The sequence below is a fragment of the Gambusia affinis genome, linkage group LG02, assembly GCF_019740435.1.
Source record: "Gambusia affinis linkage group LG02, SWU_Gaff_1.0, whole genome shotgun sequence".
NCBI classification, from domain to species: domain Eukaryota; kingdom Metazoa; phylum Chordata; class Actinopteri; order Cyprinodontiformes; family Poeciliidae; genus Gambusia; species Gambusia affinis.
This window is the reverse complement of record NC_057869.1, coordinates 16543063-16563577: the sequence shown is the minus strand read 5'-3', so window position 1 is coordinate 16563577 and position 20515 is coordinate 16543063. Positions and strand designations below refer to the sequence as shown.

The 20515-nt window shown below is 40.1% G+C and overlaps 1 protein-coding gene across 2 annotated transcripts; it reads left to right on the top strand.

Annotated features, from left to right (window-relative positions):
* The first annotated feature begins 579 nt into the window (after positions 1–579).
* kars1 (lysyl-tRNA synthetase 1) lies at positions 580–8878 on the top strand. 2 transcript variants are annotated; one of them, XM_044139247.1, is made up of 15 exons: positions 584–672; positions 1274–1441; positions 1672–1813; positions 3179–3344; positions 3425–3518; positions 3610–3796; positions 4293–4418; positions 4609–4728; positions 4887–5049; positions 6015–6188; positions 6296–6381; positions 6462–6547; positions 6946–7072; positions 7179–7322; positions 8230–8878. In XM_044139247.1, the coding sequence occupies exons 2-15, from the start codon at positions 1302–1304 to the stop codon at positions 8302–8304; spliced, it is 1830 nt and encodes a 609-aa protein (XP_043995182.1). In that variant the 5' UTR covers positions 584–672; positions 1274–1301; the 3' UTR covers positions 8305–8878. The 2 variants fall into 2 exon arrangements, with proteins under 2 accessions (XP_043995185.1, XP_043995182.1); XM_044139250.1 differs by lacking the exon at positions 1274–1441 and having other exon boundaries at positions 580–672.
* The last annotated feature ends 11637 nt before the right edge of the window (positions 8879–20515 follow it).

Genomic DNA, 20515 nt, shown 5'->3' with positions numbered 1-20515 from the left:
ATGGCAAAAAGAACAAAATCTCCCATCAAGATTGTTCGACTTTATACTTGATCATGATTTTGTGGTCTGAGGAACAGTGTTGATCTGGGTTTCTATGATAATAAAAACCCACTCATTACTTATTTTCAGATTTCTTTAAGATGAAACAAAATTTGTATTTCAAGTATTTCAAGTATTTCAATGTAGTCTTCATACCATTCTCAAGACCTCAGGAGATTGGGAAAGAGAAACATAAAGTTGCGAAGCCTCTTCCTGATGCAACAGCAAAGCAATCAACATTTTATGGTTTATGTTTAAAGGTGTCTTTATGTGTTCAGTATGATGCAATGAAATACTTAGATTTTGTAACGTCTTATGTTGGCAGGGCATCATGCAGTAGATATTATTATTAAAACACATTTCAACATAAGGTTCGGATTAAAAATGATTTTATATGAAACAGTATAAAATAATTTTTATATTGTTTATAATTTTTACTGATTTATTATGGGTTCATCGCTCGTTCACTTTCAATATGCTAGTTTCCGATATTCCCCTAAACGCACCACCAAGCTTTCATTTATCTGGTGCGCACGCGTAGGACGCACTTTCAGACCAGCTCTCTCTTTCAGCGCGCAGCATCAAGAACATGGCTGACGTGACAGCGGTGGGGGAAGAGAAACTCAGCAAAAAGTGAGCCTATTTCCTTACTGCCAAGCTTTTTAAGCTTTAGATGCTTCCTAATCTGTAGTCTTTTCTGCAAGGTTGTTGATCTTTCGTTAACAAGGCCCGCTTTAGTCTTGCTATGCGAAACCTTGTGACATCTAAATGAAGGTCCCATATGGAGGCACGCTACAAGACCTACACATCCCATATTTAAGTTCGCTGCTCCTTCTGGTAGCTGTAGTCCTCTACGGTGACGTAATCAAGTCTCGGTCGGTAGTTTGGCGAACAGAAAAAACTACAAAATTTATTTCCGCACTTCAACATGTTGCCAGATTCCACTTTCTCCCGTAAAAATTTGATTTATAATAGTTTATGTCGCTAACTTGTTTGTATAAAACGTGGAGACAGCCTATTAACTATGCCAAATCCCTTTTAAAGATCTTGTCTCTATAATATATATTTTTTTCATATTATTATTATTTATTGTTGCTATTGCCGTTATTATTATTGTTGTTACCCTGAGGTCATGAGTTGTAGAATTTAGTTTTGCAATTAGTTTTTCCCTTTCTGGTGAGCAAATACCGCCGTTGATGCTCCCCTCTGTCTTTGCATGTATATGTTTTCTCAGGTCTGTCTGCTGACTGTGGTAGCTCAGCATGCTGTGTCTCGTCAGGGCTGCCAGGCAGCAGCTCTGTCAAGCCTTTGCTGTCAGAGGACAGTGGTTAAAATATGCATCCCCGTGTTCAGCTGCAGCCCCGGCTCAGTTTCACGGAATACGATGGAGAGGTGACAAAAGGTTGGTGGCTTTTCCGTTCCTGTGTGAGAAACAACCAACCTTTTGTCATCAAACTAGATATGGTCTCCCTTCTTCTTGCTCTCCTTTAATAGTCGACACCACACTACAGTAAAAAGCAAGGGGGACATCGTATTGTTGATGTTATGTTAGTGAACACGTGTTTCTGTTTTTGAAGGGCTGGAAATCTTTTTAACATGTCTGGTTCATTTATTATGTTTTTATTCTTTCAGTGAGCTGAAGAGACGAATGAAAGCTGAGAAGAAATTGGCTGAGAAAGAATCAAAAGCAAAGGATTTGGGGGAACAAACTGACTCCAATAATGCCAATGCACAAAATGCCAGTGCCCTGGATGATGAAACACTCGATCCCAATGTAAGTTGGTCACTAATCACCATTAAATATACATTTAGTATGTTTCCTTTTGCAAGCATGTTTATTTGTTTTAATATTAGTCAAAAAAAATTCTTAAACTGAGTGTGCTCTTCTAAGTGAAATGATGCAAGTTTAGACAAATATATGCAGTAATCTGTCCTTCAGGCACTCTGTTTAATTTCATTTTTTTGAAATACCAAATTTGCTTAGACAGTTTTTGGACAACCAGTCCCTTTGAATATATTTGTAAATCAAATTTTTTGATGAAATCCCTGTCCCACAATGTCAACATATTTTTTACTAAAAAGTGTCCTAATCAGGTGAATAAGATATAAAATTTAGAAGGTTTAATAGAGTTCCATGTTTTTAAGTGATCAATCAAGAATAACAACTACGCTGTGTTCTATTTGCCTTACCTATTTGTTTCAATACAGGGAAGGTTTGATTTAAAAAAACTATAAATAAACTAAACAAGAAGTTAAGAAAAACCAAATAACTCCCTGCTTTCAAACAGTTGCCAAATCTTAAGATAACAAATATAAGCTTCTGCTTTCTGTCTGCACTGCATTGCCTGTTGTGTCTCTGCTATATGATTATTATCACTTTCACAAGTATTTTTTGTTTGTTTTGTTCTTTAAAATAAGCAAATATGAAAGTGATAATGGTCACCATCGCAAACACTCATTCCACTTGGCATTGAGACTGTTTTCATGCTCATAGAACATCCTGTAAGTTGTTTTACTGACATTTTCAAAACATGAATTATCTTAAGCTTGGGGTGGTTGTTTTTACGACTTTCATTGTGAGAACATATTTATCTCCTGTGTGCCAGAAGTGATTACATGGGTGTACTTAAGCAAGCCCAACTCAAAAAGAAACTGAAAGAATCTAAGCTAAGTTGTGTTATTAAAGATCTATTCAAATATACTAGCCCATTCTTTATTTAACATTTTTACATGTTTGAAAAAAGAACAAAGTGCCTTTGATAATACACACCACTGCATTGAGAGTATTTTCTTTACCGGCATAGATCATCTTGCAAACTATTTTAATTACTTTTTTTCTAAACATGAAATATTTCAAACTCACAATGAATATTTTAGGCTTTTATTGAAGCAACAATTTTTATACAAAATTTTTAAACTCTTCCAAGTAAGAAAAGATGGAGAAAAAAAATAGACCTTCCTGCAGACAAACCAGACAATTCAAATATGCAACTAAATTTTACTTATCTTGTCACTATCTCAACATAATGATGTCTACAGCCTGCAGCCTCTAGAGATTTGCAAGCAATGTACAGGAAGTAGGTCACAACTTTCCTAAAGAACATGCTTCAGGCTGGCTAATAATATACTTGTGTTACAGCAATACTTCAAGATCCGCACCCAGGCCATCCAGGAGTTGAAGAGCACAGCTGAGGACCCGTACCCACACAAATACCATGTGGACTTGTCGCTTACAGACTTCATTCAGAAATACAACCACCTGCAACCTGGGGACCAACTGAGCGATGTTGTTCTTGCTGTGTCAGGTACCAGGAAGACTTTATGATTTTATCCTTTCCAAAGTAAACCGGCCTCATACCCTTTGTTAAACCTAAATATTTGGCAGGCCGAGTTCACGCCAAGAGGGCTTCTGGTGCCAAGCTGATCTTCTACGACCTGCGTGGTGAAGGAGTGAAGCTGCAGGTCATGGCAAACTCAAGGTGTGCCATCTGGAGCTTTCATTGAGTGAGGTTGTGGATTTGTTTGACAACGTTAACCTCATTTCTTTGCCTTTTTGGGTTATTCTGGCAGGAACTACAAGTCCGAAGAAGCGTTTGTGGCCATCAACAACAAGCTGCGGCGTGGCGACATCATTGGTGTCCGTGGAAATCCTGGAAAGACCAAGAAGGGGGAGCTGAGCATCATTCCCATCGAGATGACCCTTCTGTCACCATGTTTGCACATGTTGCCCCACCTCCACTTTGGCCTCAAAGACAAGGTAATTCACAACATTCTAGTCCTGAACATTGCCGAGTATGAAACTTGTGTCTCCCTCTTTGCAACACATGTATGATGGGAACATTTCTACCGTCCTACTATAGTGTTATTGTATATGTAGTTAAATATGTTTGCAGTAGTTTAGTATTTAGGCCTGCTTTGAAACAGAATCTGAGTTGTGATGGATTTATTTTGTACACCACATAAACAGCTTTTTTCTCACTTCTCTCAAGTTTGAAAGATATGAATATTTTACATGTTTCTTTCCAGTTTTCCATTTAGCTTCCAACACTATCCACAGTTCCTTCACTTTGCACCAGTATCAATAAAATGCCATAAGATCTGACATTTCTTCTTGTTAAAACTAGTTGCGACAACAAAAAAGCGCTGAAGCTCATCATTGTTTAATGTCTCCGAAAACATGAGGGTACTTGACTTTCCTCTACCACCAGAGACTAATCAAGACTGTGGCTGTGTGATTTTTATTTCTCTTAAAGGAAACTCGATTCCGCCAGCGCTACTTGGATCTGATTCTCAACGACTATGTGCGGCAGAAGTTTTTAACTCGAGCCAAAATCATCACATATCTGCGAAGCTTTCTCGACCAGATGGGCTTCCTGGAGGTTAGTTGTGTTTTGGGTTTTAGAAGTTGGTCGTGCCACCCAGCTAACCTGCTAAACCACCTATCACAGTCTAAAGCTTAGCTGGATTAAAAAAACAAACAAAAAGAAACCATTTGTTCAGACTTTTCTTTGTCACTTCCTACATTTCAGGCAGCAGTGTTAACCTGCTGTTCTTATCTAAATATCTCAGATTGAGACACCAATGATGAACATTATTCCTGGAGGAGCAGTGGCCCGTCCTTTCGTTACCTACCACAATGAGCTGGACATGAACCTCTTCATGAGGATCGCCCCCGAGCTTTACCACAAGGTAAAATGCTGTGAAAACTCAGAATTCTCTTTTAAAAAGTGACTTTCACAATAACCACTTTCAGGAGGTTTGATGAAAACGAAAAATGAAAAGCTCCCCTTCTTGTTTTTGAGCAGTAGAGCTTTTTGTGCATTCTGTGCTTCATGTTTTCTTCACAGATGCTGGTGGTTGGCGGCCTGGACAGGGTGTATGAGATTGGTCGTCAGTTCAGGAACGAAGGAATCGACCTCACTCATAATCCAGAGTTCACCACCTGTGAATTCTACATGGCATATGCTGATTACCATGACTTGATGGAAATCACAGAGAGACTGCTTTCTGGTAACCGCAAGGCCTTTTTGACAAAATTGTTTCTTCAGAGTTTTTATTTAGAAAGACTGGATTTTTCTCCACTCTATTATCTTTAGCATCTGGAACCATTAAAATATACTTAAAGTGAGAAAACTGAAATCGGTGCAAGTCTATTAACAAGTTAGAAATATCATTGCTGTGAATGGCTCTTAAATATATAGCTTTCAACCAAAGATTGTATCCAAGCAGTGATTTTGCTCTACTTGACAAGATGGCTGAAAAACGTATCACAATATAAGGTTTTTATATCACTCTATTGAAAATGTATTCTTTTTTCTTATAAATATCTGAAATGCAGCTAAACTGGTGCTGTGACCTTTCCTCTTCAATCCACAGTTTCCTCTCAAGCTGCTGTTCAATTTTCTCCTTCCGCTCCACTGCGTTCTTTTTACTTTTTATTTTTAACCAGTCAGGAGACACAGTGGCAAAACTCGAAACTGCTGCTGTGCTAGTTGCTCCACAGGTTGATGCAAACCAAAGTGTGTTAGTTGATGCCACCATTCTTGTTCAGCTACTTATGACGGGTTGAACAGCTGAAGTCTTTTCTCTATTTACCCAGAAGGCTGTGCGGTTCTGGGTTGAAGTTCAGTGAAATTATTCAACAACACCTACTATAATCAATGCCATACTGACCAACCTGACTGTGATTTAATAAGTAGAATTATCTACACATTTTATGACGGAGTATATTGGGACAGTGCAGCAAAACATGAAGTGCAAATTTTTGGTGCTTAAAATTGTTGTCTAATGCTGGTCCTCAAGGACAACATTTTCAATATTTCCCTGGTTCCTCACAACTGAATCCGATGAATGGTTCGCTACCAGGTCTTGCTGGGCCTTTTAATACTCGCTTCTTGTTCTCCCATAGATCATCTCAGACACAGACATGCCATAAAACATCTGTCCCCGTCCCAATGATTCTATGATTATTTCAGGAATGGTGAAGCACATCACCGGAGGATACAAGGTGACGTACCATCCTGATGGTCCAGAGGGCCAGGCCTATGAGGTTGACTTCACTCCTCCATTTAAAAGAGTGAGCATGACACACGATCTGGAGAGGATCATGGGAGTTAAATTCCCTCCGACGGACAGCTACGACTCCGACGGTATGGAGGTGTACAAACAGCTGCCTCAGGAGAATATTGTCCAAAGCTGTTCTGTCATTTAGTTGACTCAGTTTCTGATTAAAAAAAAATCAACATTTGTTTTTCAGAGACCCGCAAATTTTTCGACGATCTGTGTGTCCAAAAAGGTGTTGAGTGTCCTCCACCCAGGACCACCGCCCGCCTCCTTGACAAGGTGCGCTGTGATTAAACTTTATTAAACCCTTCTGGGTGTTCCTTTTTATGTTACTAATGTTTTTGTTCCTTGTTCTGCAGTTGGTTGGGGATTTTCTCGAGGTCACATGCATCAGTCCAACTTTCATCTGTGATCACCCTCAAATCATGAGCCCCTTGGCAAAATGGTAAGAAGCATCAAGCTATTCATTCTACTATTGAATTGCAGTGCTGAGGCTCTCACTGTGACTCTTTACTCCACATATGTCAGAGTCAAGGCCCGCGGGCCACATCCGGCCCGCGAGAAGATTTTCTACGGCCCCTGGGATGATCTTGATTTATTAGTATAACCGGCCCTCAGCAAGCCGGCACCCCGTCTGAAAAAATGCGAGATGCACACCCCCCCCCCCCCCCGGTCCGCAGGAAATTTACGAAGGCTTGGGCCGGTCCGCTGCACTAGACCAAATGCGTCATTTAAAAAAATCTCAATGAACAGTCGATCAGTCCGGCCCTCAGCTTGTAGCTAAATTTTTTATTTGGCCCTCCGTCCATTTGACTTTGACACCCCTGCTTTACTCCATTTCAGGCACAGATCAGAAAAAGGTCTAACTGAGCGTTTTGAGCTTTTTGTCATGAAAAAGGAAATTTGCAACGCCTACACAGAATTGAACGATCCAATCAGACAGAGGGAGCTGTTTGAGCAGCAAGCCAAGGTCTGTTCTGTTTTTTAAATTATACATTAGCACATTGTCTTGCTATACAATGATTTCCACTCTGTGCTCTTGCTCCATACTGACTCTGTAATGTGACTCTTTTTAGGCAAAAGCTGAGGGTGACGATGAAGCCATGTTCATTGATGAGACCTTCTGCACAGCACTGGAATACGGTCTGCCTCCGACTGCTGGCTGGGGGATGGGCATCGACCGTCTCACCATGTTCCTCACCGACTCAAACAACATCAAGGTAACATCGCTCTAAAAAAACTAATACAGTCATAACTGGGCAAACTTATATTATGTTTTGAGTAATCTAGATTTAATCAACTTAAAATTCTCACAACAATTTGAAGCCAGATTTGATGTATTGAGACAGATGCAAAAAATATAGTATACTGTTAACAAGTAGAATGCTGCTGATGGTGACTTTCTCTATTCATAAAATCATGATATTGTTGAAAGTGTGTCGTTTGTGTGAATGTTATTACAGTTATGATTTGAGTTTTTGTTTTTTTTCCCCTCATTTTTGAGGTATTTCATCATTTTGATGGAATCAATTAACAAAAACATTATAGTAAATACTATAAGGTTGGTGTCTGGGGAGAAAAAAAGCATTAATATGAAAATAACTCTTCAATATAACCTCAGAACCTTGAAATTAAAATATAATTTTGGGATGTTTTCATAAATTCTGTATTATGTTAATCAGTGATTAACAATACTTGTGTGACATACCCATGAAAAACATAAACCAGCTACATGATACTGGAGATCTACACCTAAACCACAGAGTGAACTTGGATGGATTTTTTTTTTCCAGTGGTCATACATCGTTAATTGATTTATGCTAATAAATTTAAAACTAAGAGCTTATGTTTATTTCCTTCTGTTTTGAAAGAACTAAACTGTAGACGTTTGGGTTGAAATTAGTCTGATAGAGAAAATCATGGAGATATTGGAATTATTTTTTTTTTATTATTATTATTATTGTTATTATTTTTCAGTTTCAGGTGGTTTAAAACAGTTTGTTGCTAATATGTTAGCATGAATAATTTTCCAGGTTTGGTTTCACTCAGAGATGACTCCCAAGCATCATCAGGGGAAATGTGTTCTAGTTCATGGACAATCTAAATATAATATTTAACATTTTACAGGAGGTGTTGCTGTTCCCAGCCATGAAGCCTGACGACAATAAGAAGCCTGCTCCCGCTGAGGAAACGTCTTCCTAAAGTCATGACCTCTGATCCCTCCAGCTGCTTCAACTCTGCAGGAGTCCAAATGAAGTATTGGTCTCACCTTGGACCCCAGCAGTCTGCAAATTTTGTTTTAGTTGTGTTGGTTTATTAAACATTGGAGCTTATTGGTCAGGGATTCATATGGCTGACTGGGATTGGCTTTGTTTATTGTTTTATTTTATTTCGTCTGCTCATCACACCAGTTGAATCCTCACTGCTTGAAAGAAGCTTTTAACTCTTTGCTATCCAAACCGTAAATATTCAGTCAGGAAATGATGAGGAAGTCATTTGATCTGTTGTCATGTCCAAATCTGGTGTTACTTTTGTGCATATTCTGAGTTACTGAAGGAATCTTTAATTCTGAATACCATTGTACCAAAAATAATATGGATTCACATCTGAACAACACAAACCCTGATGTTTGAAGTGTCCTCTGTATATCCATGTCATTTTAAACTGAACTGATTGTATTCCTTGTCTAAGATTTTTCATGCTGGCTTCCATAAATTTAATACCTATCTGCCAAGAAAGTGAAATTCTGGGTTTGAATAAAGTACAATTGAATCAACTTTGTTTTGTTGTTTTCCTACAACTTCTAAGATATTTATTTTTGACAAGTGTATAAATGACTTGAATTTTTGTGGAATCAATCTGCTCTGTATTCAACTCAATGGAAATGACCTAAGTAAGCTACTCAAAAACAGAAATATTAAGTGTTGTCATTTTTTTATATTTGATGTGAAAAAGATGTCAGAGAAGGATATACAGGTGTGACAAAAAAAACTTAAACAACCCTGTTGTTTGGTCTATATTCATCCATCCATTGATTGATTGTATTCAAATTATTTGAGGACTAGTCACAGGAACATGTCCAGTATAAAGGATGAGAAGTTCCCCATGTCGCTAAGGAGGAATAACGTCAAGAAACCTTTCAGAAATGTTAAATACTCATCCTCTCAATTTGGCTTTGGAGCTGATGTAATCCAGAGCTTTCTTTGTCTGGACTTGGTCCTAACTTTGGAATCTAATTATGAGTGTCTCTGGCCTATTTAAGAATGAAGAGTTTAAAATGCTTGAGTTGTTAAAAGCACAATACATAATTAAAGCTGCAAGCAGCCTCGTGCGGCCCTCGCAGCAAGCGCTGCTCCGGCTCGCCGGCCACCGCGGAGTTACAGCAGCCGCGGAAGCTCTCGCACCGTTTCCAGAGCCGGCGCCCACTCGCCGCAGCGGGAGCCGTCGCGAACCTTTCCCGCCCGATCGCCCGCCACACGACACACGCGAATGCGTTCGGCAGCGCTTCCCGACGACTCACAAAAAATCTGGCGCAGATCGGTCCATTTACGGCGGAGATATAGCGGATGGATTGACCTAGGGGGCGCAGTGGAGTCAAATTACATTTCAAAACATTTGAGCTCTTTAAAGGTTACCACAGGTCTTACATTTCAAGTTTGGTTCCAATCGGATCATCCATGTGTGATTTAAAGACAATCGTATGAATATGGCGAGGGTCTGACATTCGCCATCTGGCCACGCCCACACTGTTCAGCCAGCATTGACAGATGTCATCACCTTATCATTTTAAGTGGGTTTGCACTGGATTAAATCCATATAAAAAACAGAGAAAAGTTAGACATACTGCAGGAAAAAATGGTGACTTTCTGTGGGTAGTGGGTGGGGCTAATGAACTAATCATTCTATCCAGGTGGTGCAGCAGCGGCACATCTAAAGTCACCAGGTTACTCAGAACCCATCCAAACACAGAACAGATGCTTAGAACAGATAATGTGCCAAACTTTCTCCAGCTGAACAGAAACAAAACTGAAGTTATTATCTTTGGACCTAAAGAGGAACAATCTAGAGTCAGTGCAAAGCTTCAGTTATTACAACTAAAAATCAGCAATCAGGCCCGAATCCTGGGAGTAGTGATGGACACTGACCTGAACCTTCATAGCCACATAAAGACAGTCACAAAGATGGCCTACTATAACCTGAAGAACATTTCCAGGATTAAAGGACTAATGTCTCAGCCAGATCTAGAGAAACTCATCCATGCGTTTATCTTCAGCCACATTGATTATTACAACTGCGTCTTCACAGGTCTGTCCAACCAATCAAACAGCTGCAGCTGATCCATAATGCTGCTGCTCGTGTTTGTCGTGTTTTTAAGAAAACTGCGCTGAGTCGAACTGTATCATCGTTATCAGTTTATTCCCAGATCACCAAACATCCAGCATAGACTTCATTACCACAATCAGCATCACCTGGACTACTTAAGCCTGTCGCTTTATGACGTCACCACAGGTGGCCATTTGTAGTCTTTAACTATGCATAACATTAACACCACATCTCCCCTCTCTAGAATCAATGGGTGGACTACCATTGATTCAACAGACCTTAGAGGATTATTCTGCCTCTATAGCTGGAAGGTCTGTTTCTACCTAGAGCTAGAAGAAAAAGCTACAATAAATAGAAATACATATTTAAATTTTTAGCATAACATTTACATCAATCATTTCATTTCCCTTAGCTACAAATTCAGTCTATCTGGTTTCACAACCCGTCTCCCAAACCTGGTTCTAGGAGTAGGTGAAAGTTCAGGAAAGCTCTGCTGTGAAGATTCCTCAGAACTTGGTGGAACTTGTTCTGCAACAACATCACCTTCCGGTACTTCTGGCTCTGTCGAAGGTTCCATGGTAACCAAATGACGACGATTTCGCCTAATCAATCCATGTGGTCCTTCCACAATGTATGACCGTGGAGTAGAATGACTGGTAACCACTGCTCCGCTTGTGCCTTGATCTTTAATCCACACGCCTTGTCCTGGAGTAAGTTTACTAAGAACTCTTGCTCTGTGGCGTGCATCATATCTCTCCGCATCCTTTAACCTTCTCTCCTTTTCTTTTTGAGCAATGATCTTACTTTTTGGAAGAACTGGCCTCAATAAAGATGGAAGTGTTGGCACAGTCGTGCGAAGCCTTCTTCCCATAAGGAGCTCTGCTGGACTGTACCCATTCCAAAGTGGTGTTGCTCTGTAGGCGAGTAAGGCTAGATATGGATCAGCTGCTTTCTTTAACAAGCTCTTTATGGTTTTAACTGCACGTTCAGCTTCCCCGTTACTTTGTGGATATCTTGGGCTACTTGTAATATGGCTAAATCCATACAACTTAGCAAATGTAGCAAAAGCAGCACAGGAAAACTGAGGACCATTATCTGTGATCATTACTTCTGGAATGCCGTGACGTGCAAACATAGATTTCAGGTGAGGAATCACATCTACTGATCTTGTGGGACTTAGTTGAGCAATTTCCACAAATCTTGATGCATAATCCACAACCAGAATATAATTTTTCCCTTCCAAAGTAAACAGATCGGCCCCAAGTTTTTGCCATGGTCTGTCTGGATACTGTGATGGCATCAATGGCTCTGTGGGATTTTCTCTCTCTCTGTTGCAGGTGTGGCATTTTAGAACCAGTTCTTTTAGCTGCTGGCTCAGTCCAGGCCACCACACTGACTGCTGTGCTCGTTCTCGGCATTTCACCACTCCCTGATGTCCCTCATGTAGTTTCATGAGCACATCATTTCTCATAGTTGAAGGAATAACAAGTCTTTCTCCTTTTAACAAAAGTCCATCATTCACTGTAAGAAATGCCTTTTCAGCCCAATACAGTCTGAGTGCTGGTTCACTGTTGTAATGTGTAGGCCATCCTTCCTCACACAGCTGCATCACACGTGCACATATACTGTCCCTTTTCAGCTCCTGTCTCAGCTCTTCAAGGTAGCCAGTGCTTGCAGGCAGGTTTTGAATCACATTATCTACATAAATATTTGAATCTTCAACCAACTTTGTTTCAGTTGTTGATAAGTTTTCTAACATAGGGGCACGTGACAGTGTGTCAGCTGTCCACAGATGTTTCCCTGGCACATATGAGATGGAATAGGAATATCTCATGAGACGCATTCTAAAACGCTGAATACGTGGCGGAAGATCATCTAACATCTGGGAACTCAAAAGACTCAGAAGTGGTTTATGATCTGTCTCCATTTGGAAATGTTTGCCAATGAGATAATTACTGAATCTTTCACAAGCCCAAGTAAGACTTAAAGCTTCTTTTTCCACTTGTGCATATCTCTGCTCAGTCTGTGTTAGAGATCGTGACACATATGCAACAGGTCTCCACTCCATTAAGCTAGCTCCTGCTAGCTTACCAAGTGTTTCATCTACAGAGGGAAGAATATACTTCTCTCTGCACACAGACTCATTCAGCTTGGTGAGGTCAACACATATGCGTACAGCCCCTGTCTTTTTAGGAACAACCACCATTCCTGAGCACCAATCAGTTGGCTCCTCAACTCTACTGATCACCCCCAAACTTTCCATACGGGACAGTTCTTGCTTGACTTTGTCCATCAAAGGAAGTGGAATCCTTCTGGGTGTCTTTAATGAAAATGGTTGAGCTCCTGGTTTCAGTTTGATGGCATAAGGCTGTTTCACCTCTCCCAAGCCACTGCATAGCTTTGGATAGCTAGTTTTTAATGTTTCAGCAGTTATCTCATTTAATCTAGCTACAAGCTCCAGCTTCTGAATGGCTGGTCTACCCAAAAGTGCAGTTTGCAGGTGTCTCATAATATACACACTTTCTTGTATCTCTTTTTCTCCTTTTTTCATTAAGATCTCAGCAACCCCCACAATATCCAGTGCATTTCTCCCTGGTCCCAGTAGCTGCCTGGTAGCTTTTTTCAGAAGGGGGGGACTCTTGTCTCTATAGATGTCTTTGTACATGGCGTATGGCAGGACCGTAACATCAGCACCAGTGTCAATCTTGAATGAGATGTTTCTTTTATTTATTTCAACATTCAAGTAACTAGAATTCAAGTTACTTGCCAAACGAAACCGTTCGAATCGCCGTATCCACTTGGCCCACTCCTGCGGCTTTGTGAAGTCGAAAGATTCCGGCGGCTGGATGCTGAACGTTGCACATGGACCAGCAGAAGCAACTCCTTGTACGTTGTCATCAGCCATGTCTCCAGTAGAATTGCAGCCTCCGATGATTTACAGCACTCCTGACACCATGTCGTGTTTTTAAGAAAACTGCGCTGAGTCGAACTGTATCATCGTTATCAGTTTATTCCCAGATCACCAAACATCCAGCATAGACTTCATTACCACAATCAGCATCACCTGGACTACTTAAGCCTGTCGCTTTATGACGTCACCACAGGTGGCCATTTGTAGTCTTTAACTATGCATAACATTAACACCACAGTGTTCTCACTAAAACCAGGAAGATAGAGCACATAACACCAGTTTTAAAGTCCCTCCACTGGCTCCCTGTAGCTCAAACAATAGACTTTAAAATACTGTTGTTAGTTTATAAATCACTGAATGGTTTAGCACCACAATACATTAAAGATTTGCTGCTGTTGTATCAACCTTCCAGACCTCTCAGGTCTTCTGGTTCTGGTCTGCTCTACATCCCCAGAACCAAATGAGGAGAAGCAGCATTTAGCATCTATGCACCACAAATCTGGAACAAACTTCCAGAAAATTGTAAAAGAGCTGAAACACTGACTTGCTTTAAATCTAAATTAAAAACCCACTTGTTTAGAGTTGTATTTGAAATGTAATAAATTGCAAATGTATTGACAAAACCTGACTTGGTTTTGTTTTGATTGTTGATTCTATGTTGCATTGTGTTTTTGTCTTTGATTTGGTGTAAAGCACTTTTAAATGCCTTGCTGCTGAAATGTGCTTTCTTTAACTAGGAAGAAAGTAAACAGATCTCAAAGCAAAAATTAATCCTTAAAGCTCACATAAATGCTGAAGAGCCATGGCATTAAAATTAAAATTAATTTAAACTCTAATTTAAACTCTAAGAATGAGTTTAAAGTTCATTCAAATCATTGATTTTTATTTGATTTGATCAAAATCAAAACAAATTTTGTTTTGATTTCAAACAAAATCCGATTTGAAAAATAAATAAAAATTCACTGTGAAAATGTCAAATATTTACAAAAATATTTTTATAATTTAGAATTACAATATATACTGTAAATTTCTTAAACTGATGTAAAAATATTGCAAACAACAGTTTTACAACATTATTAGCATGAAAATTAAGGCAATTCTTCATTCGTTTCTATGCAATTTTGAAAAAAACATCATAAGTCAAAACAAGGGAGCTGCGTTAGCTTGACTGTCAACGTCATATTCAACCCTTCGAGGGTGGGGGATGGAGGCATGCGTCGTATGTGCGTGTGTAAAGATCGAGCCAGAACCGCACAGTAAAAATCTCTGCTGGGATCCAAACCGCTCTTAGAACTACCGGAGGTTCAAATTCTGCTTATTCATTTTAGCTTACAGAAAAGCACCAAATAAACAAAACCGAACTGAGAAATAAGATTTAAGCTTTGGCGTGCGCTTACGTACAAGATGTTTTCGCTGGGATGCAAACCGCCCTTAGAAGTACCGGAGGTTCAAATAAAAAAGCGAACTGAGAAATAAGATTTAAGCTTTGCGCGCACGTACAAGATGTTTTGACAGAGAATCTTTTTTCTCCACAATTTTGTTAATTATAAAGATGATTCAATAATAAAAATATCCGAAATTCTTCTTTTCTTACTTCAGGGAAAATTAATGAGCAGAGTGCAGCTGCAGGCGCTGCTCTCTCCGATAAAATCCTGCATGCTTCTGTGCACTTGGATAGCTTAGCTGCGTTAGCTTGACTGTGAACCGTCATATTCATATTCTGTTCTCTAGTGCTAATAAGTGATATAAACGCAAATATAGGAGATGGAAATGTATACTTACATAATAAAAACGCACATGCAGACGGGATTAAGGAAGGATTGATCGTTAATGTTATCCGTGGAGGCTATTTTTATCCCAACGAGCCAGCAGAAGTATCGAAAGCAACGTAACTGTGGAACTACAAAATACACAGATGCATCTTTGGGAATTGCAGTGGTAAAAATGTACACATAGTCATGTATGGCGTGATAGTGACACCAAGTGGTTAATATCGCCATTACAGCACCTCTCTCATACTGTGTAATTCTCGCCTTATTCATGTGTGGAGTAACAGTGACACCAAGAGGACTTAATGGGAATAACATTTTTTTTTTCTAAAAAATCTAAAATTACAGAAAATCCGTTGAATTTAGAATATGGCTCCAAGAGACATTTTTGTTCGTCCTGAAAAGATACACATATGTACCAAGTTTCGTAATTCTAGGTTAAAGCATGGCTTAGGGCTGATCATTTAAAATTTTCTATGTGGCGCCATAAATACATTAGGCCACGCCCACCAAATTTTATTATGGATTTCTTTCAGGGGGTGGATAAGGATCCATCCTAGTGAGTTTGGAGAAGTTTGGCCCAAAACTGTGGAATTCAGAGCCAAACGAATGACAGCGGCGTTAGAGGTCACTTCGCCACGCCGCCACGCCCACCTGCTCCATCAAAGCCGGTCGGGGCTGGAATCCAAAATACACCAGAATGTCTTCTGTGTCTGGAAAAACTTTCAAGTTGATTAGGTCAAAGGTGTAAGATAGCGACCGTTCCCAGTAAAACATGACACTTCCTGTTCTCAGGGGGCGTGGCCTTAGTGATGTCATCATTTAACAACAGGGTATTTTAGGTCAGCCCATGATGATCAATCACTGAAAGTTTGGTTCCTCTGAGAGTTTTAATGTAGGAGTTATAACTGTTTTGTTTTTCACGGCGAATAGTCAAAGTTTGACACATAGCCACGCCCACATACTTTGAAGTACGAGAATTCCTTTGATAACTTTTCACCTTTGATGCCTCAAGTGTGTGCTGAGCGATTTTGAAGTCTGTATCTGAAAAACTGTAGGAGGAGTTCGATCAAATACGAAGGCTGTAAACATCAAAAATGAGGTCAATTTTGGAACTTCATTCCAAAATGGCCGACTTCCTGTTGGGTTGAGACCATGGCTCCCAGAGACTTTTTTGTACGTCCTGACAAGATACAAATGTGTAAGAAGTTTCATAATTCTAGGTTAAACCATAGCTCAGGGCTGATCATTTTAAATTTTCTAGGGGGCGCTATAGAGAAATTAGGCCACGCCCACCAAATTTTATTATGGATTCCTGTGTTGGGGTGGATAAAGATCCATCCTAGTGAGTTTGGAGAAGTTTGGCCCAAAACTGTGGAATTCAGAGCCAAACGTATGACAGCGGCGTTAGAGGTCACTTAGCCCGCCACGCCCACCTGCTCCATCAAAGCCGGTCGGGGCTGGAATCTTCAATACAGCAACATGTTTCCTGTCTGTTAACACAGTTTCATGTTGATTAGGTCAAAGGTGTAATATAGGGACCGTTCCCAGTAAAATATGACACTTCCTGTTCTCAGGGGGCGTGGCCTTAGTGATGTCATCATTTGACCCCAGGGTATTTTAGGTCAACCCATGATGCTCAATCACTGAAAGTTTGGTTCCTCTGAGAGTTTTAGTGTAGGAGTTATAACTGTTTAGAGTTTCGTGGCGAGTTGGTGAACTTTGACCCCTGCTAGCCCCCCTTCAGCATACTCAAAAAGTCACCGTTTTGATAACTTTTAATCGGCCATGCCTTATGATCAGACTGACCGAGTTTGAAGCCGATCAATCGAAATCCCTAGGAGGAGTTCGATCAAATACGAAGGGTGTAAACGGCAAAAATCGGGTCAAAATGTGACCTTCGATCCAAAATGGCCGACTTCCTGTGATACTTGGACTATGACAATAATTGTAAATTCTGAGCGTCTTGGGGAGCTCTACAACTGTACCAAATTTCAAGTCTCTACGACAAAGTAAGTGAATAGAAAAGGGTCTTTTGAAAATTTCTAGGTGGCGCTGTTGAGCCATTTTTTTTGCGATTTTTGCAACGACCTTAAAATACGAAATTTTTAAATAGGCTTTACGCGTCCGCCAAGTTTGGTGAGTTTTTGAATATGATAAAGCCCCCAAAAAGGCCTCCAAAGAGGGTGGAAGAAAAAGAATAATAAACATTAAAGCTGCAAGCAGCCTCGTGCGGCCTTCGCAGCAAGCGCTGCTCCGGCTCACCGGCCACCGCGGAGTTCCAGCCGCCGCGGAAGCTCTCGCGCCGTTTCCAGAGCCGGCGCCCGCTCGCCGCAGCGGGAGCCGTCGCGAACCTTCCCCGCCCAATCGCCTGCCAGACGACACACGTGAATGCGTTCGGCAGCGCTCCCCGACGACTCACAAAAAATCTGGCGCAGATCGGTCCATTTACGGCGGAGATATAGCTGATGGATTAACCTAGGGGGCGCAGTGGAGTCAAATTACATTTCAAAACATTTGAGCTCTTTAAAGGTTACCACAGGTCTTACATTTCAAGTTTGGTGCCAATCGGATCATCCATGTGTGATTTAAAGACAATCGTATGAATATGGCGAGGGTCTGACATTTGCAATTTGGCCACGCCCACACTGTTCAGCCAGCATTGACAGATGTCATCTAAAAGTTGCAGGACAGCGGCCCTTGAGGACTGGAGTTTGACACCCCTGCTGTAAGAAGATGGTTGGATAAATAATTTTAATATTAAATAATATGATTTCTACAATAGCTTCCAAATCGTGTGGCCCATTAACTCAAAATCAAGGTGAAATTGTTCTACTAGAGAGTATAGATGAAGCACATTCATCTTTATTACATTTGACCCCTTTTTTATTTAACTAATTTTGTATTTAAAAAATATACTCTATATAAAAAAAAATTCATAAAATGTATTACCTCACATTATCATCACATTTGTTAGCTGTAATGTTCAATTACATAAAATTGGAGGACAGGATCAATTTCATTACATGTTCACTTCTTACCTGAAATGTTAAATACAACAAATATTTACTTTAAGTGTGACAGTTTAACCTTAGTGATGATGTCATCATTTTGACCCATGACGATTAATCACTGAAAGTTTGGTTCCTGAGTCTGTCTACTGTGAAAAAATCACATTGAGCTTTGCCATAATTGTGCTATTTTATAATGGTAACATCAACAATGTGTATCCACTGATAAGGTTGAACCAAGAGGAGATTGTCCAAAAATAAAAAACTGAGTAATTTATGGTCACTGCTGTGTGGAAAACTCTAAGAATTACTTTAAAGCCCCCACACCCACGCCCAGGTTCTGCGTTACCCCATGCTTAATATCATAGCTCAGCGCCTCCTCCTGCTCATATTTGACACTTATCTCAATATTAATAATTATAGTGCCGTTGTTTCCATTATAATTTTAGCAACTACGGACACGCTCATTCGTGGCTGTTTTCATTTTTGGACCAGTTTATTTTATTGTCTAATAAATAAAATTCACTTCCTGTCAACACCTTTGAGGTAATATCGTTAATAGGTTTGCCAGGCAAACTTTAACTGTAAGGATATTTTGAAAGTACTAAACTCCACAGAGTGTCATGTACTTCAAACAAAATAATGTGCTTCCATTAAATGAGCAAGAAATTGTTTAGCATATCAGACTCACCAGAATCCACATCTCTGCAGCAAACACGTGATAAGTTGAATGCAACAACAGGACATCTCACCGCTAATACCCATGACATCTGTCTCATTCGTCAAACACAGCTTAGCTACGTTAGCTTGACTGTCAACCGTCATATTCATTTTCGAGGGGGGAGGGGGAGGATTGCGGCGTGCAATAAAGATCGAACTGCACACATATCATGACGGCTTGATTGATCGTGAATGTTATCCGTGGAGGCTATTTTTATCCCAACGAGCCAGCCATTGCTACATATGTGGGCGGAGGAGGAGGACGCATAAACCTAACTGAGAAATAAGATTTAAGCTTTGGCATGCGCCACGATACAAGATGTTTTGAAACAATGTTTCCACAATTTTGTTAATTATAAAGATGATTCAATAATAAAAATATCAGAAATTCTTCTTTTCTTACTTCAGGAAAATTAATAAGCAGAGTAGCTGCAGGCTGCTTTCTCCGAAAATCATGCATGCTTCGCACGAGCTTAGCTGCGTTAGCTTGACTGTCAACCGCCATATATTCAGTTCTCTAGTGCTAATAAGTGATATAAACGCAAATATAGGAGATGGAAATGTATACTTACATAATAAAAACGCATGCAGACGGGATTAAGGAAGGATTGATCGTTAATGTTATCCGTGGAGGCTTTTTTATCCCAACGAGCCAGCAGAAGTATCGAAAACAACGTAACTGTGGAACTACAAAATACACAGATGCATCTTTGGGAATTGCAGTGGAAAATGTACACATAGTCATGTATGGCGTGATAGTGACACCAAGTGGTTAATATCGCCATTACAGCACCTCTCTCATACTGTGTAATTTCGCCTTATTCATGTGTGGAGTAACAGTGACACCAAGAGGACTTAATGGGAATAACATATTTTTTTTCTAAAAATCTAAAATTACAGAAAATCCGTTGAATTTAGAATATGGCTCCAAGAGACTTTTTTGTTCGTCCTGAAAAGATACACATATGTACCAAGTTTGGTAATTCTAGGTTAAAGCATCTTGGGCTGATCATTTAAAATTTTCTAGCCGCGCCATAAATACATTAGGCCACGCCCACCAAATTTTATTATGGATTTCTTTCGGGGAGTGGATAAGGATCCATCCTAGTGAGTTTGGAACAGCTTTGCCCAAAACTGTGGAATTCAGAGCCAAACGAATGACAGCGGCGTTAGAGGTCACTTCGGCACGCCACGCCCACCTGCTCCATCAAAGCCGGTCGGGCTGGAATCCAAAATACACCAGCATGTCTTCTGTTTCTGGAAAACTTTCAAGTTGATTAGGTCAAAGGTGTAAGATAGCGACTTCCCAGTAAAACATGACACTTCCTGTTCTCAGGGGCGTGGCCTGAGTGATGTCATCATTTGACCACAGGGTCTTTTATGGTCAACCCATGATGATCAATCACTGAAAGTTTGGTTCCTCTGAGAGTTTTACTGTAGGAGTTATAAGAGTTTTATGTTTCATCTAATAGTCAAAGTTTGACACATAGCCACGCCCACATACTTTGAAGTACGAGAATTCCTTTGATAACTTTTCACCTTTGATGCCTCAAGTGTGTGCTGAGCGATTTTGAAGTCTGTATCTGAAAAACTGTAGGAGGAGTTCGATCAAATACAAGGCTGTAAACATCAAAATGGGGTCAATTTTGGAACTTTATTCCAAAATGGCCGACTTCCTG